The sequence below is a fragment of the Caretta caretta genome, chromosome 8 (genome assembly GCF_965140235.1).
Source record: "Caretta caretta isolate rCarCar2 chromosome 8, rCarCar1.hap1, whole genome shotgun sequence".
Lineage (NCBI taxonomy): Eukaryota > Metazoa > Chordata > Testudines > Cheloniidae > Caretta > Caretta caretta.
In genome coordinates, this window is record NC_134213.1 from 98,842,009 (window position 1) to 98,866,932 (window position 24,924).

Genomic DNA, 24,924 nt, shown 5'->3' on the forward strand with positions numbered 1-24,924 from the left:
ATTCCACTTGATAACAATCCAAAGCAGTGTAGACTGACACATGTTCATTTTCATTATCTGAGTCAGATGCCACCAGCAGAAGGTTGATTTTCTTTTTTGGTGGTTCGGGTTCTGTAGTTTCTGCAACGGAGTGTTGCTCTTTTAAGACTTCTGAAACCATGCTCCACACCTCATCCCTCTCAAATTTTGGAAGACACTTCAGATTCTTAAACTTTGGGTCCAGTGCTGTAGCTATCTTTAGAATATTGGTCCCTTCTTTGCATTTTGTCAAATCTGCAGTGAAAGTGTTCTTAAAATGAACAACATGTGTGGGACCATCATCCGAGACAGCTATAACTTGAAATATATGGCAGAAGGCGGGTAAAACAGAGCAGGAGATGGGAGATACCAACTGAGCGCCTGCGTCCCGACCAGGCACTGCTATCGAAAATCTCTGATCAATAGCGCCGGGACGCACCAACACCAAGAGTGGAGCACCCACAGGGACAGCACTCGAAGAAGAACAATGACTATCTGACAACTATTTGTAAAAACATCCTAGTTACTACCTATCATATTATCATAAAGTGATTGCCTGGCAGTTCCGGAAAGAGACTTTTTCCATCTGAAAAAACAGGTTGTGCTCAATTGTTTAGGAGGTCATTATTTCATGGCTCTTTGCAATACTAAACAATGCTTGACCCAGTGCTCAAAGCTAATTAGTTTTGGTTCACATTTCCAATCCTGCCCTGCATATAAACACCATATTGAGTTTCAGAAGAAATTACAGGATACTAAAAATGCCTGACTTTGGTCTGCTGGAACACAACAGCTAACTTGAGTTCAAACAGTTCATCTTGAAACAACACTTTCACTCTGCTTTGATTCCAGCTGAAAAGAAAACCTGTCTTCTGATTGCCCATTTAAACTTATGAATCGTTCAAGAAAACATGGAAAGAAAAAAAAACAAACAGGCTTCTGCTAGAATTTTTAATGAAGACCTAGCGGGAAAGAGTGTAGAATGGATTTCCAGCTGCATAACTTTCCCTCAAACAGTATCTCTGTGGAACAATTGCTTAGCCAAAGTATAGTGAAAAGCTTAATCCTTATCTAAGGAAACAGCAGCATTAAGCTGCTGCCAAAGAATTCCTTACCTGTTTTAGCCCAAAGGGATAGGGAGGTTCAATTTTAAAAAAAGTGATGCTTTTTGTTTGTTTTAAATGGGGAAGAAGTGGAATCTGTAGTAAAAACATTATTGATACAACATTTAAAAACAAAAATCTCTGAAGAAGGGTAAACTGGCCTCCTCTTTGAAATCATAAGTCTTCCTGTTCCACTGATGTATGCCTTGCTCAGACTAAATATGAAAATGCATCCTCTAGCTGTAACACAATCCTTGAAGAAGTCTCCAAAGATTAAAAAAGTGACTCAAGTGCTTCTTACTGTCACAGGGAAGGCTAATGTACTTCCTGAGCTGCATGAGCGCAGCTGGACAGAGGTAAAAAGTGAAGGAATAATTTTTGAGTTAAAAAACAAACAAACAAAAAAATCAGTTCTGTTCTTGCAGTTGCTTGTTCAGAGACTAGCCAAGCATGTTTGAACTGAGCAACAAATACATTTTAAAATCTGTACATGCCACCAAGAAGTGGACAGAAAGCTCAACACATAAGATTGCTAATCTGCCAGTATGACCATCAGACATGAAGAGGAACATATACAAAGTCACATCCTTTACATAATATTATGCGAGGAAGCATCAAACTGTACTCAAACAATAATACTTAATAGAAGAAGTTTTACTTTTAAATACAAGGGAAAACTTGGAGAAATAGGTACAAAACACACAAAAATTCCCAAATCCAACTATTTTAACATTACAGTGACAGTGCAATAATTACAATTGAGCAATAGCTTTAATTTTAATTCCCTATTTCCAGGTATTAAAGTTCACAAGCTAATTTTTTTGTTTTGAAACATTCTTTCCTTCCCACTCTCCCAAGAAAAAAAAGTCTGATAAAACATTTGTCTTTATTAAAAATAGCAATTTGTGACACTTTGTTCTACTGCCATGCTTCCAAAAATGACACTGGACAGGAGCAAGTATATTCATCAGCTTTTGAAGTGAGCAATAGCCTGTTTCATGTTTTGTATTCCCTGGATGACATATTGCATTCTGGAGCATACAGCCCCAAAGCATGTGAATATGTTATAGACTGCACACTTACACAACCCTCCCTGACCAAAAAATCCTTTTGTTGGGGGTTGGGTAGCAAGAGAAGGGGGAAGAGAAATAAGTAGAAGACCACCAGAAAGGATATACTCAGAGTGATCAAATGTAAAACTGGCTAGCCAGACTTTTCACTAGGTCTCTCTTAGCATATGGAGAGCTCTAAATATGTGCAGTGCAGAGCTCCAAATATGTGCACTGCTTAAAAAAAACCAAACTAAAACCCCAGTGTGCTCCTTACGTGCTTTTCCACTATGCTCGTTCAACCTATGACTTTCAAACATTGATGAATGAACCAAAATTTGGTTATTTTATACCAAAATTTCTTCAAATACATCAATGACAGTTGTGCCAGAGGAGATGTGGGAGTTTTAAAATTATGCTGTGTTGTCCACACATCTAAAAAGGTATAAGAACCATTTCTTAAAAGAATGAAACTTTGTTTTAAAGCTTTAAAGGTGATATCTTAATGTTATAAAAATCTCATCCTATTATATAAAGTTATATTCCCCCAGTTATTCAGAATATGTAACTCCTGTAAAAAGTTCTAAACAGACAGATCAAGAATTTATTTTTATCAACTGTAGATTAAAATCACACTTAAAACATGATTCATAATTATATGAGATTAATGAAAAGGGAAACAAAATAATCAAAAATGTCAAAAAGGCCTAAATATCTATATAAGATAAAGTATACTTGCTTTTCTCTGTTCATCATCTATGCAGTGCTGAAGCTTCTCATCAAATAGCTAAAAAAAAAAAAATTTGTGAAAATACTGCAAGTGCTGTTTTTTGTACATCAAACAGGTTGAAACTACAAAAAAACCCCAGAGTTATTAACCTTCCATAACTGCTGTTCTTCGAGAGGTGGTGCTCATATCCATTCCAATATAGGTGTGCGCATGCCACCTGCACCACCACCGTAAAGTTTTCCTCACTGGTATCCATCAGGTCAGCTCTGGTGCCTCTGGAGTTGCACCCTCATAGTGCCAGTATACACAGTCCTGTCATCCCGCTGCCCCCTCAGCTTCCTCTTGCCGGCTAACTCCTACAGAGGGGTCGGAGGGTGGGTTTTGAAATGGACGTGAGCAACGCATCTTGAGGAACAGCAGTTACAGAAGGTCAGCAACCATTTTTTCTTCAAGTGCTTGCTCATGTCCATTCCAACGTAGGTGACTCTCAAGCAGATGTAGGAGGGGGGCTTGGAGTTCAATGACAAGCAGACTGTAGAACCTCTCAGCCAAATCTGGCCTGCTGAGTGATGGCATAATGAGTTGCAAAAGTGTGGACCAAAAACTATGTTGCCACTCTACAGATACCCTGGATGGGAACTGTGACGTTGCACTCCATATGTTTTATGGAAATATGCTTATGACTGTAAATATAATGTAACTGAAATATGCTTTATGCAAAAGGTCTCTTGTAAAGTATCATAACAAAGGTTATAATCCACTGACTATATTCCTCCTATTTGTATGCATGTATTATTCTTGTATCTGAAGCTAGAAATATGAAGTATAACTCTGAGGTCCTATTGTAATTATGCAGAGTGTAGGCCATTAATGGTGGTTTAGAATCTTGATAGCTCCCATTGCCTAGGACAATTGGTTGTAAATGATTTATTTACCTGCAAGCCTTCTTGTGTAACTGTGGGCCAACCCAGGAAGAATGGAGTCTAGGGGTCTTACAGTGACATGTCACCATGTCACCGGATAACGAAATCCATCTTAAACCTGGTACTTTTCCATTTAGAAGGTGGGGTAGGGACCTACAGAGACAAAAGATTCCTGCCTTGTGCCAAAACTATAAAAGGGGGTGGAGCAGGACAAAAGGGACTGCAGTCATGAGAAAACTCCTGCTTACCACCTGAGATGTCTGCTGGAACTAACAAGAACCCATACTGGGGAAAGGACTGGGTCCAGACTGGGAAGGAGTCTAGTCTGTGAAAGAAGCTTATTGGAACATCTTTAAGGGTGAGATATTACCTGTAATCAGTTTCTTAATGTATTAGGCTTAGACTTGCGTGTTTTTGCTTTATTTTGCTTGGTGACTTATTTTGTTCTGTCTGTTATTATCTGAAACCACTTAAATCCTACTTTTTACACTTAAATAAAAGTGATTTTATTATTAATAAACCCAAAGTAATTAATACCTGGGGGAGCAAACAGCTGCGCATCTCTCTCTGTCAGTGTTATAGAGGGCAGACAATTTATGAATTTACCCTATATAAGCTTTATACAGAACAAAACAGATGTATTTGCGGTTTGGATCCCATTGGGAACTGGGTGCGGGAGATAACTGAAAACAGCTCAGCAGGTTGCCCAAGTCTGGTAAGAAGGAACTAATGGGGTGGCAGAGCAGCAGGATCCTATATACTGGCGCTATGGGCACGACTCCATGGGGCACCAGAAGAGACCCAACGGATAGCACTGCAGGAAAACTTTCTGGGGGTGGTGCATACAGCGCACGCACACCTGCACTGGAATGGACGTGAGCAAGCACTCAATGGAAAACGCTAGGATTTTGAAAACAAAACAAGTACAACCCAAGCAATATGACCCCCAACAACAATTCATTCATATTTATTTTAAAGTATTTGTGACATGGTGCCATTGTCATTCACATTCCACGGTTCCCTGCAACACTCACGCTCAGTTACTGAGGGCTCGTCTATACTGGCACTTTACAGTGCTGCAACTTTCTCGCTCAGGGGCGTGAAAAAACACTCCCCTGAGCACTGCAAGTTTCAGCACTGTAAAGTACCAGTGTTGCTGCAACTACACAGCCAGATTAAAGCGCTGCCGTGGCCAGCTCTTTAACACTGCTAGTGAAGACATGCCCTGAGGCTCAGTCTTTCGATTCCCATGCTGTCATTGTTCTGCAGTTGATTAAAAAGGTAGAGTTGATGAGATACATAGGGAGTTCCATTCAGCACTCTTTGGACAAAGAAGGCTGTTCTGATGTCAGGTTTTATAGGAAGAGTGAGTTACCATTTAAGAACAGACACATTGTTCAGAACACCTCCAGCAAACAGGCTTATCTGTTCTTTTCTCTTATCTGAGACGGATAGATATTTGGAGTAAGGACCCTGTTTAGCACTAGGTCTCTACAGAAGCTAGCACAATGGAGTCCCCAATCCTGATCAAGCATTCTGAGTCCTATCCTGATATAGATTTAGTATTAATAATTGCTGGTGCTTGTGCATCTGTCCCATAGCAAAACATTACATAATGATTTCAAACTTTCCACCGTTCAAAACAAGTCAGCTCACATTTACTTTTATCTTTAATACAGAAGAAAAATGAAATACAGGATTAAGATGAGAACAGGTAAAATTACTGGACAAACTTCATTGACAAGTTATTTTATTACAGTCTTAGCTTAGACAAATACACTAAATTACATTTTGAAAGCAGTCAAAAAGGCAGGACGCATTTAATAAGTAGGTGTGGTAAGCAATTCAAGGTATCTGTGAAAGTAATTTTCCCTCTGTTGATATTCAACCCTTCTTGTCAACTGTTGGGAATGGGCCACTTCCACCCTAATTGAATTGGCCTCGTTAGCACTGACCCCCCACTGGGTAAGGCAACACCCATCTTTTCATGTGCTGTATATTTATACCTGCTTACTGTATTTTCCACTCCATGCATCTGACGAAGTGGGTTATAGCCCATGAAACATTATGCCCAAATAAATTTCTTAGTCTCTAAAGTGCCACAAGGGCTCCTTGTTGTTTTTACTGATACAGACTAACACAGCTACCCCTCTGAAACCTCTGACCCATGGATATACTACGTCCCCCCTACCCCCCCAAAAGATCCCTGAAATTAATTTATAGAGTGTAAGTCTGATGGTCTGTGTTATATAGAAGGTCAATCTAAATGATCACAATGGTCCCTTCTGGCCTTAGACTCTATGACGACGTGCCAGACCAAAAAAAGGGATTTTGGCCATTAAACCTCCCAAATTTGATTTATGTGAAGGAGGAAAAAACCTCTGAAATCTATTTCAAGACTCAATGACACTTCACAAATATGATTCCACTTACAGACAGACAATTCTGCTTTAGTTTTTTAACTTTTCTTTTCATTACCTGGGACGTTTGCATGACCCCACAATTTTAGATCCTTAAGCATCGATCTGCTCCTACTAATTCAAATGCTGTAAAGGCAGCCAGTTTATACTGAGGAGCCCAACCGTTGACATTGGGAGCCATCCTAACATCTTACCAATAGCCCAAGGGCTGCACCTAATTTGAATACAACCATAATTTGTCCAAATTAAATGTAAAAAAAAAAAATAGTAGTTTGAATTTGTAACTCCCTTGAGAGATGAGTTAGAATTCACCATCAATAAAAACTAGAGGTTAATCAGATTCGTTCTTGCCCTGCAGAGAGAGGGTTAAGTGGGACAAAGGGTGCATTTTCTCTCTCCACAGATCTGTTTGGTTCTCAGACTGCATGTTGTGTACCACGACCATACAGTAAAGATTCACACATACACACACACGCTTTTTCCCTCCAAAAAAGAGGACAGGGGAAGCAGAGGGGAGAGTCTGAAACATTTTAGTGCTTTAGTTTTCTGAGGCTATGTCTTCACTACCCACTGGATCAGCGGGCAGCGATCGATCCAGCGGGGATCAATTTATTGCATCTAGTCTAGACTCGATAAATCGACCCCTGAACGCTCTCCCGTCGACTCCTGTACTCCAGCGCCGCGAGAGGCACAGGCAGAGTCAACGGGGGAACAGCAGCAGTAGATTCACTACGGTGGAGACATCACGGTAAGTCGATCTAAGTACGTCGACTTCAGCTACGTTATTCACGTAGCTGAAGTTGCATAACTTAGATCGATCCCCCCCTCTAGTGTAGACTAGGGCTAAGTTACTTTCAGCTACCAAATTTAATAAGATATTGCAATGGAATAAAAAAAACCTCAAATGCTAGCTCCTCTCCAAAACTCAGCAAGTCACTTCTCCTATCCTTTCTTCTCTGGTGCCATACTTCCCATTCCTTGAATGCTGATATCTTGTTCTGCAAAACCCCATGCCTTAGTTTCTGTAAGTCTCTCCCCATCCCTTGTTTCTACTGTCCTCTCTCTCAACTATTGGCTTCAATCTTTTCTTCAGTCAGTCTCAGGTGACTGCTGAAGAGCACAGTTAGGCATATCCTTTCCTCCAGAGATGAATGCTGCCTGGGACGTTCTCCTTACCCCGCTGACATGACAGCAAGGGACAACGCTGTGTCCTAAATCATTAGGCTGTGGGCCAAGCTCTTTATTCTGTATGCCTCTCTCACTCAACTCCATCTTAGTGCACATACTCCTTTCCCACCAACAAGACCAAATTTGTGCTGATGCTCCCACACACAGTGCTTGCCCAAGAATATCAGCAAGAGAAGCAGAACATAACTGTAGAAGTCTTAATCAGTTTTAATCGGCTGGGTCAGGGGAAAATGTTGTAGGCAGAAACTGCCGAAGTTGGATCTTCTGCTGTTTCCAATAGTGTGGTGGGAGATACGAGCTTGTCATTCCTCATCTTCCCCACCTAACCCCAAAACACATAAGCAGAACAGAAAAGTATTCCATTTTAGCTGCTCCTACAGAGCGATTTACCCATGGTCAAGTATCAGATTCACACAAATACAGCAGCAAAATTTCCTCAGCTGCCAACAACCCCAGTCAAGCACTATGTGCAGGAGCAACAGCACAGGCTGGATTCCTCTTCAGGGGGAAAAAAATTAGATGTCAAGAGCAGGATGATAATTTTAAGGATTCCATTACAAATTGAAATTCATTTATTTAACCCATCTCTGCCAATTCCCCAAGGTTAACTCACTGAATATAACAGAAGGCAAATTCTCTTAATGTTTGATAGAAACCCCATTTTGAAAGAAGGCATATATTTAAAGTTACTCTAATTTTCTAACTCAATTTTACTTGAGTGATACATGCTTCCAAGATCTCCGTTCATCTCAACACAGAATTCTCTTCTCAAATTCAACATAGTTTTTAGTCTGAATTTTCCTTGTTACTTTTTGTAATCGTCTCCTCATTTCAATATTCTTTTCTATGGTAGACCCAGAGAGCAAAGAAAAGAAAAGGATAAAACTGTCATTGGCAAACCCCAGGAATGAAAAATACTTAAGCGTTTGACAGGCTTCTCATATGGTCACATCTGCCTTAACTAATTCATTCTCTCTCTTCTGCTTTTACTGTGTCAAATAATTTCTTCTCTGACACTGGATTGTGGCTCTGAAATATGGATGATTCCCCACCACAGCGGCCCATAGAACAGGGCCTGAGACAAGTTCCAGAGAAGACCCAAAGAGCACCTGACATTATTTACTATCTCTGTAGGTGCACAAGTGTTAGGTCAACATACCTTCAATTGGTCTATCAAGATCTGTAAATAAGCATCAGCCTCTGTAAGTTTCTTATCAAAATCCTGAACACTGGGAACAAATCCTGAATCCACACCCTACATATATTAAAAAAAAGAGAAAGAGAGACAAACAAATCAAATCTATAATAGTGTTTTTGAGCAATTTACTTGACTATATTTATTCATAACTGATGGGTAGTTAATAAAGGCTGCCTTATTTCTTTATATCACATTGCATGTACCTAGATCAGAGGTGGGCCACATCCGGCCCACAGGACCGTCCTGCCCGGCCCCTGAGCTCCCAGCTGGAGTCCCCAGCCACTCCCCTGCAACCCGAGCGCACCGTTCCGCCAGCTCTCTAGCCGGCCGCTTTTGCTGGGCAGCACAGCGGTGTGGCTGGCTCCAGCATGGTAAGGGGGCAGGGAGTCCCGGGGCAGCAGTCAGGTGACAGGAAGCAGGAGGCGGTTGGATGGGTCAGGGGTTCTGGGGGCAGGGGGGACAAGTCAGGGGACAGGGAGCAGTTGGATGGGGTGGAGGTTTTGGGGGGGCGGTCAGGGGATGGGGGGTTTGGATAGGGTGTGGGAGTCCAGGGGGGACTGTCAAGAGTTGGGAGTATGGATAGGGGTTGGGGCAGTCAGGGGACAGGGAGAAAGGGGGGGGTTGGATAGGGGGTGGGGTCCCGGGGGGCAGTTAGGGGGTGGGATCCCAGAAGGCGGTGGTCAGGGGACAAGGAGAATGGGGGTTGGATGGGTCAGGGGGGAGGAGCGGGAGGGGGCAAATAGGGGCAGGGGCCAGGCTGTTTGGGGAGGCACAGCCTTCCCTACCCAGCCCTCCATATACTTTTGCAACCCTGATGTGGCCCTCGGGCCAAAAAGTTTGTCCACCCCGACCTAGATACATGTCAGAACATTTTAAACACAAGATGGTCTCCTGTTGTATTACAAGCAGTGCATATCGTGACATCCACAAATTGCCAGTAGCCTTCTTTGGTGCATGTATAGTTACCATACACTCATACTACCAAAGTTAATTATGATTATTAAAAGATTACTTATTTATTTTTCATGTAGACATTTAAATTTCATTTGAAAGAAAAGTATAAATGAAATAATTTTCCTGTTTCAGTGCCAAACAACTATCACCAAATACCATTACACTGACGATGCCAGTCAACCAGCGCAACTGTTGGATGACTGCCCTTGTAACAGCTGAAGTAGTACTTTCATCAACCAAAAGCCAGCTTGATTCATAGACAAGTGGCCAAAGAATGAACAAACATGAATACTGAACTAACCTCTCACTATTAGAAATGGTCCCTCCTGTAAAGGATTTAAACCTCAGTAGGGCAGCTGGGAAATTTAAATAGATGGAAGTCCAGTTATTAGCGCCTTCTGAATGTATACTCATTTGTATAACTATTACGGTATATAAAAATTCTAATCTCCATACGTACATGTAAAGATTTTTATTTTTCTGACTTGTGCTTTTAAGTTCTCCACTATAAAGCTGAATTAACATAGGGTTTGTATTTAATATTTTTCCTTCCTAAACAGAAATTGTCTGTGTTAAAATAACTGTTCCAGACTGGAACACCACATCTTTAATGGGAAAGGAAAATGGTGGATTTGTGAAGTTGAGTACTTCTCTTTTTATGACAGGTTTCAGAGGAACAGCCGTGTTAGTCTGTATTCGCAAAAAGAAAAGGAGTACTTGTGGCACCTTAGAGACTAACCAATTTATTTGAGCATGAGCTTTCGTGAGCTACAGCTCACTTGTAGCTCACGAAAGCTCATGCTCAAATAAATTGGTTAGTCTCTAAGGTGCCACAAGTACTCCTTCTCTTTTTATGCACGTAGCAGGTTTATAAAGCATGGGTTTTTTTTTTGTTTGTTTTTTTTTAAGTAGAGGATAAGCTCTTTCAGCATATTAAAACAGCTACAACTCGCAGATTTGAGGCTGAAGGGTGTTATTTCTGACCATACCCAACGTAGAAAATTAAGCCTTTCCCAAACTATTATTTATACAGTATCAATGCAAGCAGCAGTTCACAGATCAATAAGAAAGCATTCCTGACTTGAAGAACTTTAAAATGTATATCAAGACACATGACAAAATCAGATAAAAACCTGGAGGGAAGCGGCAGAAGAAAGGACAGACAAGAGTTACAACAGTAACATAATATGGAAGTTTTGAATACTAATGAATAGGGCCCTACCAAATTCACGGCCATGAAAAAAGCATCATGGACTGTGAAATCTGGTCTCCCCCATGAAATCTGTTTTTTGGTGTACCTTTACCCTGTACTATACAGACTTCACCGGGGAGATCAGCGTTTTTCAACCTGGGGGTTCTGACCCAAAAGGAGGTTGTTGTAGGAGGGTTGCGGTATTGCCACCCTTACTTCTGTGCTGCATTCAGAGCTGGGTGGCCAGAGAGTGGCAGCTGCTAGCCAGGTGACCAGCTCTGAAGGCAGCATGCTGCCAGCAGCAGTGCAGAAGTAAGGTTGGTAATACTGCAACCCCCCTACAATAACCTTGTGACCCTCCCCCAACAGTTCCCTTTTGGGTCAGGATCCTTACAGTTACAACACCATGAAATTTCAGATTTAAATATCTGAACTCATGAAGTTTACTATTTTTAAAATCCTATGACTGTGAAATTGACCGAAATGGATGGTGAATTTGGTAGGGTACAGTAGGGGACGACTAAGGAATGGATATATAGTGTAACAAATAAAGGTTCCTCATCTGTAACCAGAGGGGGGCTTTGGTTGGTTGGTTGGTTTTTAGTTGACCTCTTCACATTCAGACTCTTGGGTATGCGTCAACAGCGTAGCATGGACCATTGGTACACTCCCAAGAGTCTGAATTTATCAATGCCACTCAAAAAAAGCATTTAAAATATATTCTTGGATTTTCTGTGAATGCCATAGGCAAATTAAATTCTACATTTTTATGTAATTCTCTCCCACACTGCTAGTTTTGTCAACACAGGTTGGTTCATTTTTTGTAGAAGATTGGTCTAGCACATAAAAAAACTTTGTTGGTGTCCTTAGAGAGGACGGGGATACTATTATATGCAATGTAAAAATGACTCATTTATATCAGAATCTGCAAAACTGATTATTTGTTATGCAAACACATTCTTTCATGCTAATACAAAAACTAAAAATACTGATTTACGAGAGATCATTTTTTATCTGCCTGCCAAGTCTTGAACTGAGCTACAAAATGAGGCCCTGATCCTGCACACTGTTCTCACAAGGATCTACCCAAATAGTACAGCTTGTAAGATGAGTGCATTCAACAGCCAGATAATCCATACTGGCCAAGTTTAAACACCAGCATTTTGAAGCAATGGCTGAAAATGGGGGAAACACTTACTGATCATTGCTCCAATAAAAAAACCCAAATCCTCTTAACACCCTGATGTAACAACAAGGTATACAGAGGATCTAAACTAAGTGAGCCAAGTAATTCTTGGTGAGGGATTTACTTGTGATAGTGATCTGATATACAGCTACAACTACATAAAAATGAGTATAGTAAAAACTTTTATCCGGCATGTTGGGAGAACGGGGGGTGCCAGTTAGTCAAAAATTCCGATTAACTATGAGTTATACTTACCGATGGAGGGAGGGAGTTTGAGTGCAGGAGGGAACCCAGGGCTGGGGCGTGGGAGGGGTTTTGGGGTGCTGGATCTGGGTGGCGCTCACCTCAGGCAGCTCCCTGCAAGTGGTGACATGTCACTGCTGCTCCTAGGCGGAGGTGTGGCCAAGCAGCTCTGCGCACTACCTCCACCTGCGGGCGCCCCTCCCCCCCCCACAACTCCCATTAGCCGCAGTCCCTGGCCAATGGGAGCTGTGAAGTCAGCGGTCGGGGCAGGGTGGGTGCAGCACACAGACAGAGGTGGGCAAACTACAGCCCACGGGACCGTCCTGCCCGGCCCTTGAGCTCCTGGCTGGGGAGGCTAGCCCCCAGCCCCTCCCGTGCTGTTTCCCCTGCCCCGCAGCCATGCTGTCATGCAGGCAGCACGGCTTTCTCCGGCTGGTAGGCGGGGTTTGCGAGCTCCTGCTACTCTGAGCTGCATGGTAAGGGGGCGGGGACATTGGTTAAGGGGCAGGGGGTCCTGGGGGGCATTCAGGGGATGGGGGTGGATGGATGGGGCAGAGGTTCTGGGGAGGACGGTCCGAGGACAGGGAGCAGTTGGATGGGGTGGAGGTTCGGAGCGGCGGTCAGGGGACAGGGGGTGGTTTGATAAGTGTGGAAGTCCTGGGGAGTCTGTCAGCGGGTGGGGGTGTGGATAGGGGTCGGGGCAGTCAGGGGCGGGGAACAGGAGGGGTTGGATGGGGGTGGGGTCCTGGGGGGCCTGTCACCAGGCAGGGGTGTGGACAGGGGTTGGGGCAGTCAGGGGACGGGGGGTTGGATAAGGGGCATGGGGTCCTGGGGGGCAGTCAGGGGACAGGGAGCGGTTGGATGAGGCGGAGGTTCTGGGGAGTGGGGTCAGTCAGGGGATTGGGGGGGGGGTGTTTGGATAGGCGTGGGAGTCCCGGGGGCTTTGTCGGGGGTGTGGGTGTGGACAGGGGTCAGGGCAGTCAGGGGACACGGGGGGTTGGATAGGTGGTGGGGGGTGTTGGATGGGTTGGGATTCTGAGGGGGGCAGGAAGTGGGAGGAGGTGGATAGGGGGCAGGGGCCAGGCTGTTTGGGGAGGCACAGCCTTCCCTACCTGGCCCTCCATACAGTTTTGCATGTGGCCCTTGGGCCAAAAAGTTTGCCCACCCCAATCTAGGAGCAGCAGGAACATGCTGCTGCTTGCGGGGAGCTGCCCAAGGTGAGCGCTGCCCGGATCCAGCGCCCCAAAATGCCAGTTTCTAGAGCTTTCCGATTGGTAAAGTGCCGGATAACACAGCTTTTACTGTACTGTGCTTCATGGCTAAAGGAAGAGAACACTATCTAGCAGACAGTGACACCATAACTGCTGCAAATGGTCTAGCACTCTCAGATAAAAATTTCTGCTATACCAGTACAAGTAAGACTTTATGTATCAAACCTACTTGAACTACAGAAGATTCCTGGTGAAGACGCTGCACTATGTATCATTAACATGACAGCACAGAATACTGTGCAAGCACAGGTTTCAGAGTAATAGCTGTGTTAGTCTGTATTCGTAAAAAGAAAAGGAGTACTTGTGGCACCTTAGAGACTAACCAATTTATTGGTTAGTCTCTAAGGTGCCACAAGTACTCCTTTTCTTTTTGTGCAAGCACAGTCTTTATACTACCTAAAACTGCTAATTTTTTACTGCAGTCACAAGCCAAAATATTAATACATGAATGGCATGGTATTTATAGCGGTGAGTTTAGGATAAAAGGCCATTTCCAAGTACCAGGCTCTTAGTGCTAAAAGAAAATCCCATTTATATATGATTTATTTTTGTATGTTATATAATATTTCTTAAAATGTTTAAATATACAGTAAAACTCACAAAAATAATTTTATAAGAAAAACCAACTCACCACCAGCAGGGGAAAAATAATAAAACCAAGTATAGAACCTAGCGAGCAAAGAGAGAGGGTTTTATTTCGAAGCATAATTAGGAGTTGGTTTGGAGAGACCAACAGATGCATACAAAGCTGCAGTATTTCACCAACCTGCTTTTGGTTTGTCTATTCCAGGGCAATTAAGATGCAGCCTGATAATCTGACAAACAAACCTACTGCTTTGTTCAAGAAATACTGCTAATTTAGATGGGATTGTTTTAAAGGAAGAGTGAAAGATGTTTAGAAAATTATAAACTCAAGGTCAGCAATTTCCACAGCAAGATTATTATACAAGATACTACAAGTACAATTCAATGGTTCAGGTTTGGTTGTTGTCAGGCCATATTTGCAGGGCACAGTACACAAACAAGACAGACTTGAGTGGCAGGATTATTTTAATGCTTCTTGATTTGGCTATTAGAGAATATACTGGGGAGAGGAAAGTCTCTCTCTTTCTCTATGTGTAAATAAGGCTTCACAAGAAATAAATTAATGAAAATCAATGGAATGTTTCAAAAAGGTTCAGTACGATTACCAGAGGTTGCAAGATGCTATATAAAAAGATGTTTTGTCACCTGAATTTACAACCATCACCAATGATTTTTTTAAGATGCTGGTTTTGTTTCTCCATTTACGTACATTTTCAGATTATGGAAGTCTTTTAATAAAAAAGTGAGCTCAACAAGATGTTTTAGATCTTTAGAAATATGCGGATTCAGATTTTCAATTAAAACCCTTATCAGTTGAGCAAGATGTTAAAAAAAGTGTATACATTCCCCATCCCCCAAATAACCAGTACTGATTATGTTGTAATTTAAATTCAGTTTAAGGAAGCGACATACAGTATTTGCCAGATATAGAAGGGGAGATGGCGGAAATGACAGGACTGCAATATACAGAATAGTTTTAAAAGGTGGAAATTTTCCATTAAAAAAATACTATTCCTCAAACTTTCAGTTTTGTTTCCTAACATTCACAGGGTGAATGGAAAGAAATTAAACTAGTCTAATATTCATTGTACTGATACTTTGTGTAGTCCTTTTCTATATATCAACATATACAAAAGTTTCTAGTAATATGCTTGAAAAAGAAGAAACCTAGAACTTTTATATATCACACATGAGATCCTTTTCCTTACTTCTCTAGTAACTTTTGATCCCCAAAATTGCTTTTAGACCACTGAAGTAGAAATCGGAGCTTCTCATTCTGCCTGCCCCAAAACACAAGATTCGGTGGCTGGAAGTTGATGCTACACAAATTCAAACTGGAAATTTGGCGCAAATTTAAAGTAATGGTAATTAGCCAGTGGAACAATTTACCAAGTGTTGCAGTGGATTCTCCATCACTGGAAATTTTTAAATTAAGATTGGATTTCTTTCTAAAAGATATGTACTAGTTCAATGGTTCTCAAACAGAGTTGCAATCCCATTTTAATGGGGTCGCTAGGACTGGCATTAGATTTGCTGAAGTCCAGGGCTGGAGCCCCACCACCCGGGACTAAAACCAAAACCCGAGGGTTTCAGCCCTGCGCGGCAGAGCTCAGGTTACAGATCCCCATCCAGGGCTGAAGCTCTTTGGCTTCAGCCCCGCCGCTCGGTGCAGCACAGCTTGGATGGGCTCAGATATCTATACGACCCTCCTGGGGTTGTATAGTAAATGTTGTTGTCAGAGGGAGGTCGTGTTGCAATGAAGTTTGAGAACCCCTGCACTAGTTCAAAACAGAAATTAATTCAAGAAGTCCGATGGCCTGTGTTATGAAGAGTGTTCAGAGTAGATGATCACCCTGTTCCCTTACGGACATACAACCTATGAATCTATGAAGAACTGACCATGTGATGTACCTAAAAACAGACTGCAAGAGATGGAAAAAGTTGCGTTTTTTACCTTTTAAAACTATATTTGACATTATTTGGGAAGGTAGAAAAATTACTTAAAATTACACACAAATAGGCAGACCTGCTTAGACATTCAGAAGCAGGGTGGCCTACTACTACTTCTCATGGTTCTGATCAGGGGTCTTCTGCTCTGCCCTCCCAGGACTGCAACCTTCTTCACAACTAGTGCCTGCAGGGACTGGGTTTTACCCACCCCACTCACTCACCAGCCAGGAGCGTGGGAGCCATCAGAAACAGTTCAGCAGCGAAGTGGGTTCCCCCACAAGCAGGGGCTCATCCTCCTCCATGCAGCCTTGGCTGGGGTTCTGTGCTTTGCCAGGCCAGAATGATGCAGCCTCCCCCATTCCTTGTGCTTGCAGGCATTGGGTGTCACTAGCCCAGCAGGCATGCAGAGAGCCCTCTACAGCTCCACTGTCACAGCCCTCTACAGCTCCACTGTCACAGCCCTGCTCCCTCATTCCTGTGATAGCAGGGCTGCAGAGAGCTCCCTGTGCTGCTGATGACACCCAATCCCTGCAGGTGCATTGCAACTGTTAAGTGATTTTTTCCCCCTCCATGATGTAGCATGAAATTATGAATGTATGAAATTAAAGAATTAGATTTATCTTAAGTTTTGTTAAGGAAATGTGTGCATGTATGTTGTAAAGATAGGCCCCTAGTAGAAAGTAGAAAGAAGGCCTTGAAAAGTATAAATTATAAAGCCAGAAGGAATGAAGTGGGGAGGATGTTTGGTTTAAAGAACTAATGCAATAAGGGGAAGTTTTTAAAAAGAAGGCTCCTGACCGACTGCAGGGGTGACTGCAGGGGTGACTGCAGGGGTGACTGCAGATTGTCTTAAATAAGACAGAGAATCTGCCTTAAAATGAACCAACATGGCCCTTCCCAACCCTCACACCACTGTTAAAAGTCCATATGAATCCATGTGCAATAAAAAACCGTTGGACAGAAAGAAGAAGGGGAGGAAAGGCCTTGGGGAAAAAAGGAGATCGTAAATCTACTCTGGATTAAGACTGGAAATAAGGGTCTCAAAATGAAGTCAGTACTTGGCAATGACTTTTTTTGTTGAAAGGTATAAAAAAAGTAAACTCTTACAGGGGTTCTCAAACTTCACTGCACCACGCCCCCCTTCTGACAACAGAAATTACTAGAGTACCCGGAGTGGGGACCGAAGCCTGGGCCCGCCACCCTGGGGGGTGGGGGTTGAAGCCAAAGCCCGACTGCCCCAGGCCGGGGGGCCAAAGCCAAAGGGCTTCAGTCTCAGGCAACCCTAGCCCCACTGCCCAGGGCTGAAGCCCTCGGGCTTGGGCTTTGGCCCTGGGCCCCAGCAAGTCTAAGCCAGCCCTGGCAACCCCATTAAAATGCGGTCCCGACCCACAGTCTGAGAACCGCTGTCTTAAAGGGTTCATTGCTAACACCTGCCTGACCACACTGAAGCCAACCAATATGGGTCTAAACACCCCCTAAGTTTAGCCCATTTGTAAGTACCTCAATCAAATGCTTATAAATGTTTTCCTACTGTTTTGATGTAGTAAATTACTTATTATTTAGGTATGTTTAGAATAATTGTATAAAGCCTTTGAATTTAATAAAGCAATTTATGGTCAACTTCATGTTTGGTGGTTTCCCATATTAATATTTCAAATATTATTAATAATTCTAAACATGTGCATTTTAGTGTAATCTGAAATCAACATTTACCAACAGTTACAGATTAAAATCAAATCCTGCCAAGCCCCTCTATGATAGCAATATGGAAACATGCATCCGGTGTATATATTTGTGGGGTGGAAGTGCTGAAGGGCGTATGAGTTTTTAGTACCACTTTTTCAAACATTGTTGAAACTATCACAGAAATATTCCAACAAGATGTTGGAAAGGAACTTCACAAGAATGTAATACAGTATAACTTCAGAGTTATGAACACCTCGGGAACAGAGGTTGTTCGCAACTCTGAACAAAACATTATGGCTGTTCTTTCAAAGGTTTACAACTGAACATTGACTTAATGCAGCTTTGAAACTTTACTATGCCGAAGAAAAATGCTGCTTTTTTTTTTCAATAGTTTACATTTAACACAGTACTGTACTGTATTTGTTTTTTTAATTTTTTTCTTTTTACTCTGCTGTTGCCTGATTGTGTAATTCCAGTTCCAAATGAGGTGTGTGGTTGACTGGTCAGTTCACAACTCTGGTGTTTGTAACTCTAAGGTTCTACTGTACATATGATTTTAAATTATTTTGTTTAAAGTTAGTTGTGCACTACAAAATTAAGAGTTAATGGAAAAGAAAGCTCGGGGGGAGACAGCATGGGAATAAAATGGAAAGTTATTTTAAAGTATAAACACCATCTTTACAAAGAAGAACTGTAGCTTTTAAGGTGTTTTATTTTTTCTTCTTCAAACAGAAGGCAGAGTTGTAACAGTATTAGAAAAGTCAATTGTGCCACATTTCAGGAAAGATGTGGACAAACTGGAGAAAGTCCAGAGGAGAACAAAAATGATTAAAGGTCTAGAAAATATGACCTTTGAGGAAAGCCTGGAAAAACTGAGTTTGTTTAGTCTGCAGAAAAGAAGACTGAGGGGGGACATAACAATTTTAAGTACATAAAAGGTTATACAAGGAGGGAGAAAAATTGTTCTTGTTAATCTCTGAGGATAGGACAAGAAGCAATGGCTTAAATGGCAGCAAGGAAGGTTTAGACTGGACATTAGGAAAAACTTCCTAACTGTAAGTGTAGTTAAGCACTGGGATAAACTGCTTAGGGAGGTTAAGGAATCTCCATCAAGTTTTTAAGAGCAGGTTGGACAATCACCTGTCAGGGATGGTCTATATATAATACTTAGTCCTGCCTTGAGCGCAGGGGACTGGACTAGAAGACCTCTCAAGGTCCCTTCCAGTCCTACAATTAAGGAAACATATTATATAATAAAAAGGAGTACTTGTGGCACCTTAGAGACTAACAAATTTATTTGAGCATAAGCTTTCGTGAGCTACAGCTCACTTTATAGGGTGCAAGTGAGCTGTAGCTCACGAAAGCTTATGCTCAAATAAATTTGTTAGTCTCTAAAGTGCCACAAGTACTACTTTTCTTTTTGCAGATACAGACTAACATGGCTGCTACTCTGAAACCTGACATTATATAATGTGTGTGTAGGTAGGTAGGTAGGTGTGTGTATACATATACACACACACACACACACCCCTCTTCTCCACACTGGGGAAAAAAACGAATCCAGCTTTGCAACCTGAGCTAGTTCCCTGTTTATGTAAGGGCATCTGACTGAGATAGTTTTACTGGGCCCTGTGTTCATTTGCATTATTTCCAAAAAATATGTCATGTCCTTTTCAGCCAGCATGACAATAACCACTGCTAGCTCCCAATGGCTAATCTGCTGTAACACTCTTGGCAACAGTAGGCTACATACACACAGGGTCAATCCTGCATCTGGGTGACCGATGTCCGATTTCCTGGAATGGAATTTTCTTATTTCACTATTTGCTGGAGAGGCACATAGATCTATCTCCAGAACTCACAAGATACAACTCAGTAGTGTTTACCTGATGATTTATGTTTAATTTGTTTTGATCCTTCTCACTTCAACTGGAATACTCCATCTTGTACTTAGCTCCCCTCTCAACAGTGAAGTCCAAAATGAATCTAGGGTTTTTTTCCAGCCAAATCAAAGAATGCTTTCTCTCCTCTACTGTATCCTCCTTAGCTTTTGCTCATGTAGCTCTGAAGTCTCTTCTGGAGAACCTTTTCAACTAGCCCTGGCATAAGGAGCCTCTTGTTCTAATAGTAATTTTTATTACAGTAGTTCCTAACTATGCCAGAAACCCCTTTTAGCATCTAAAGGGCATGTTGTTTGGCTTCTCACTTTTTGGTGTCTGCCGCTATCTTTCTCCAACCCAGGGTGGATAAAAATCAATGATTTAAAAAAAAAGTAAAAATAAAAATAATTGGATTTTTTTATTTAAATCATATTTTTTTGATAAAATGCTTTCTGAGGAAAAAACCTATCTAAAGATACATTGTAGCTCAAAGATATCTCATTATGGAATAGGGATTATAAATTCTAATTCTATAGTATGAGACAATATATTCATGTAATTTTAAGAAAAATTTGTAAATGAGTTCCAATAGTTCAGATTTAGGGACCCAATCTTATTATATAGTCTATAAAATCATGAGTGGTATACAGAAAGTAAATAAGGAAGTGTTATTTACTCCTTCTCATAATACCAGAACAAGGGGCCACCAAATGAAATTAATAGGTAGCAGGTTTAAAACAAACACAAACAAGTATTTTTTCACACAACGCACTGTCAACCTCTGGAACTCCTTGCCAGAGGGTGTTGTGAAGGCCAATACTATAACGGGGTTCAAAAGGAAGCTAGATAGATTCATGGAAGATAGGTCCATCAAAGGCTATTAGCCAGGAATGGTGCCCCTAGCCTCCGTTTGCCAGAAACTGGAATTGGGTGACAGGGCATAGATCACTTAGATTCATAGATATTTAGGTCAGAAGGGACCATTATGATCATCTAGTCTGACCTCCTGCACAACGCAGGCCACAGAATTTCACCCACCACTCCTGCGAAAAACCTCTCATCTATGTCTGAGCTATTGAAGTCCTCAAATCGTGGTTTAAAGACGTCAAGGAGCAGAGAATCCTCCAGCAAGTGACCCGTGCCCCATGCTACAGAGGAAGGCGAAAAACCTCCAGGGCCTCTTCCAATCTGCTCTGGAGGAAAATTCCTTCCTGACCCCAAATATGGCAATCAGCTAAACCCTGAGCATATGGGCAAGATTCACCAGCCAGATACCCAGGAAAGAATTCTCTGTAGTAACTCGGATCCCACCCCATCTAACATCCCATCACAGGCTATTGGGCCCATTTACCATGAATATTTAAAGATCAATTAATTGCCAAACTCATATTATCCTATCATATCATCTCCTTCATAAACGTATCGAGTTTAATCTTAAAGCCAGATATGTTCTTATAGGGTTCCACACGCTTCTGTATAGATTATTTAGGTTAATCTTTCTGTCTACCCAATGGGATTCAGTGCTCAGTCTAGAAGATACCATCAGAGTTGCTTAGTTTTGCCGTTCTCAAACTGTGGATTTGTGTCTCCAGATGTAACATGCTTGTTAACAGCAAAAATGTTTTTAAATAAATAAATATATAGAGGTAAGAAATAACAGACCTCAACTCTATTGTCCCTCTGCAAATTTGTGTACACAGAATCAATCCCTTACCTCTCTCTAAAATGTAAAGTTTCAAAAAGTCCAATGAATAGAAGATTGGTGGGGGTGGAACAGATCTGGACAAGGAGAAGAAGTCTGGAGATAAATGTGAGAGGCGAGGGACACATGCTTTTTTATTATTACATAAATATTATATAAAAATATTACATGTTTGCTGTTGAAGAAAAAAATCCAGAATACTTAATGTTGTTATTTTAGTTAAATAAAACAATTTAAATGTCTGTCTGGTGATGTTCTCCTCCTAATACAGCATGGCAAGAAAATCCTCCAAATATTAATGATTAACCTGTTGAATTGGAGATATTTCACCTCCAAATGACTTCATAAATATCTGCTTCAATTACCTTTGGTAAATGAAATAACCAAACAATCATTCATTTTCTGATATACCTGTAAAACTAATCTGAAAAGTTTTCAAAATAAATCACTTTTTAAAAATGTAGTACCTTCTAAAAATGAAACCTACATCTATCTCTGAGTTATGAAGAATATGTATTAATGTTATAACCACCAACAAGAATGCACTTTTATGCAGAAAACTGTGATTGAGTCTTCCTGACTAGTGATTTAAATCAATCCACTCTGCTCCAACTCTTCAAACACAACTTGCTAGCTTTAAATGAAGCCAGGTGCTGCATAGCCTTGGAATCTCCAGACCAAATACATAGGTTACAGGTTCTTCCCAGATACTGTGTTTGCTTTCATCACCAAGGAAGCTCTCTGATGGCAACTATCAATGCATTGCTATGAAGGAAATGGACATCAATGTTTTGTCAATTCGACTATTCCCCAAAAACAAGAAAATTGTCAGTCATCTCAGTTCCTCTGTCCATACAATGACTGCCCTGAAGAATTAAGTAGATGCTGAGGAAGCCTGGAACGTTACTGAACTGGCTTTGTACTTTCTTCCAAGGGCAGTCCCTACTTTACAATCTGTGGCATCTTCGAGAAAGAAGCCCCTTCCTTCAGGAATAAGTGTCTTTGATGTGGGTTGCCAGTGCCACATCCACTTTGGATAGCATGAAAGATGGCTCCCACTTATATATTCGTAGAATTTAGAGCATTGCTTATTCAGCTGGAGCACTGCTAATTGTACTCTTTTTGAAGGACCTTTCAATGAATGCACTCAGTGATATTTTACAGTAGGCTATCGCTCTCTAGCACCCCTTGGCGAGAGGGTGTGTGCCGCTCCTGTCTCAGCAACTGGGAAACAGCTCTCCAGCTGTGCTATTCCAGGTATCGACCCCCTTGTGCAGGACAAGATTAAAGCAGTCCAAACAACAAAGTCAGTATCCTTCCCCAGGCCACAGAAGCAGAGTCCTAGGCTTTTGGGAAGTTAGAGGGGAAAAAATAAGAAGAGAATTACCAGCCCTCCTCCTTTCTAAGAGGGCCTCAGCAGCCAAAGTTCTCTAGCCATTCCCCCAGTCAGCTACCCCTGCTTCCATGGGCTGAGGAGCTCTGGCATGCAGTCCTGCTCCTGCAGAGTGCTGTCCTGCACTGAGCAGGGATCCTTCCCTTTACGGACCAACCCCTCTCCAGGCTTCACAAGCCTTACATGTGGATGGGGGGGTTAAGGCTGACTTTGCCCAGAAGAGCTCTTTAACTCTTTCCTGATGAGGATGGGGATCTGCCCCACCATCCATATCATGGCCTATGTTCCCTTTAAGGTGCATGCCTGTGCAGGAGGCCACCAAGGGCTGCACACTTAATTAGCAGAGCTACACAGGCATGCACACAGCACTCAGTGTGTGGGTCCAGGTGGGCCTGGAAGATGAGTCGGGTAACGGGGGGGGGGGCCACGATGGGGGAGCTTGGGGGGCAGGGCGTCTCTCCCCTGGCCCCCAGAGCTGCTGCACGGAGAGAAGGATGGGGGGTCCTCTCTCCCCGCCGCAGACCTGGGGCCGCCTGGACCCCAAACCCTCATCCCCGGCCCCACCACAGAGCCTCACCCCTGCACCCCAACCCTCTGCCCCAGCCCTGAGCCCCCTCCCACACCTCGAAAACCCTCAGCCCCACCCCCACCACACAGGTACACAACAAAATTCATTCAGCACACAGATGGGAAAAATTAGAGAGAACATTGATCATGGCTCTTGTGCAGTACTGGGTGGGGTGAGAATATGTGAGCACTGTGTTGTGCTTCCTCTCACTCCATCTGAGGCTTAGGGACAGAATGACCATATAAGTCTAGATGGAACAAAATTTGGCAGAAGAAAGAATTGTATTAGTCACTCTCCCCTTCCTCTGACTGAGAAACATCCAGTCATCTTAAGGGAAGAAGGTGGTAAGACAACAGGAATTGGCACCTGCCTGAGGGAGAAGACAAATGATTAGATGTGTGCTTCCATTAGGCCTTCCAGAATACTTAAGTTTATTCCACCTATTTCCATGTCCCCAGCCTGTGGAAAAATAGAAGAACAACCCTCTGATGTTTGGACAGTTTCAGTGTGACTTTTTTTTTATTATCATTAGTCTGATACTTTGTATTCTCATGGTCCACACCTCTGCTTCTTAAGAGAGTAAGGAAGCCACATGCCTGGTTTCTAAGCAAGGGAGAATTCCTGATTGATTGTTCCACTGAAGCATTTATGAACCAAACATCTCCTGTGGAATTCTGCTGGGTTGGTGACTTCCAACCACTCATGTCTACAACATGCCAGAAACAAGTTTCTTACTCTCTTCCTGTGCCTTATCTTCCTCATAGCCCAACCATGCTGCAATTTCTCCTTCTCACCTGACGCAGAGGGAAACTAAACAGCTTTTTTTTCTTTTAGGCCCTGACACCCTTCCCATTCGCTGCAGGTCTCTGCTCTGGGGATAAGAAGCAAGACTATTTGGTCCTTCGATGGGCCTTGCCAGTTATTTGATCACACCAGTCCTTGCCTGACTAAGGGACAGGTCTACTTTTCAACATCAAGCGCCTGTTGTCTGTTTCTTGTCCATTCATTCTCTGCATTACAGGGGAAGTAGTAGTGATAGGCCTCCACACAGCTGAGGGCATACCACTCTGGCCAGCAAAAAAGTACTGGGAAGGAGTAAGAGGCTAAAGGGGAAAAAAGTGAACCATGGTCCCAAAGAGCTTTAGAAAAATGGCAGGGTACTCAGGAGAACTCTGAGCTGCTGCTATGGAGACAGGAAGTTCTAGGGAGCCCGCAGCTGTCAAGTCCTTATGAGAGGAGGAACAGCTCACTGCTGAGTTCAGCTCTGAACTTCCTCTAAAGATTATGGTCCATACTCTCGGTAAAGGGCATCTGAACTATGAATAAGTGGGCTTGGAGAGATTAGATTTTTATCACTAAATATCAATTTCACCATAGACACACAAACCAATGACAAATATTTCCATTAATAATAATAATAAAAATTTACAAAGAGGCAAAGAAACAAAAATGCTGCTTGAGAACTAAGTCTGATTTAATATTTACTTTGTATATTTAGACATTTGATGTTGACACTGTTTTAATGATTAGAAAGCTTTAACTTTCTGAATCTCAACATCTGTCATTAATTATTGTGCGAATCCCTCCAGTTTCCCACAACTTTGAAAATTTAAATATTTTTAAATGCTTAAAAATAAATATCAGTATCAGTCAAAATCATAAAAAATATAAATTAAATTTGGCAA

At 42.2% G+C, this 24,924-nt stretch overlaps 1 protein-coding gene across 12 annotated transcripts in view; it reads right to left on the bottom strand.

Annotated features, from left to right (window-relative positions):
* Positions 1-24,924, bottom strand: part of OSBPL9 (oxysterol binding protein like 9) — a 142,935-nt gene that overhangs the window by 65,362 nt on the left and 52,649 nt on the right. For 8 of the 12 annotated variants that reach the window (XM_075131853.1, XM_075131851.1, XM_048861479.2 and 5 more), the window contains 2 exons: positions 8,591-8,686; positions 2,910-2,957 (listed from right to left, as the gene is read on the bottom strand). The exons of 2 other annotated variants lie outside the window; for them this stretch is intronic. In XM_075131853.1, the coding sequence (XP_074987954.1) occupies positions 2,910-2,957; positions 8,591-8,686 (144 nt within the window). The remainder of the gene's footprint in view (positions 1-2,909; positions 2,958-8,590; positions 8,687-24,924) is intronic. 2 more of the 12 variants (XM_048861480.2, XM_048861487.2) reach the window with 1 other exon arrangement.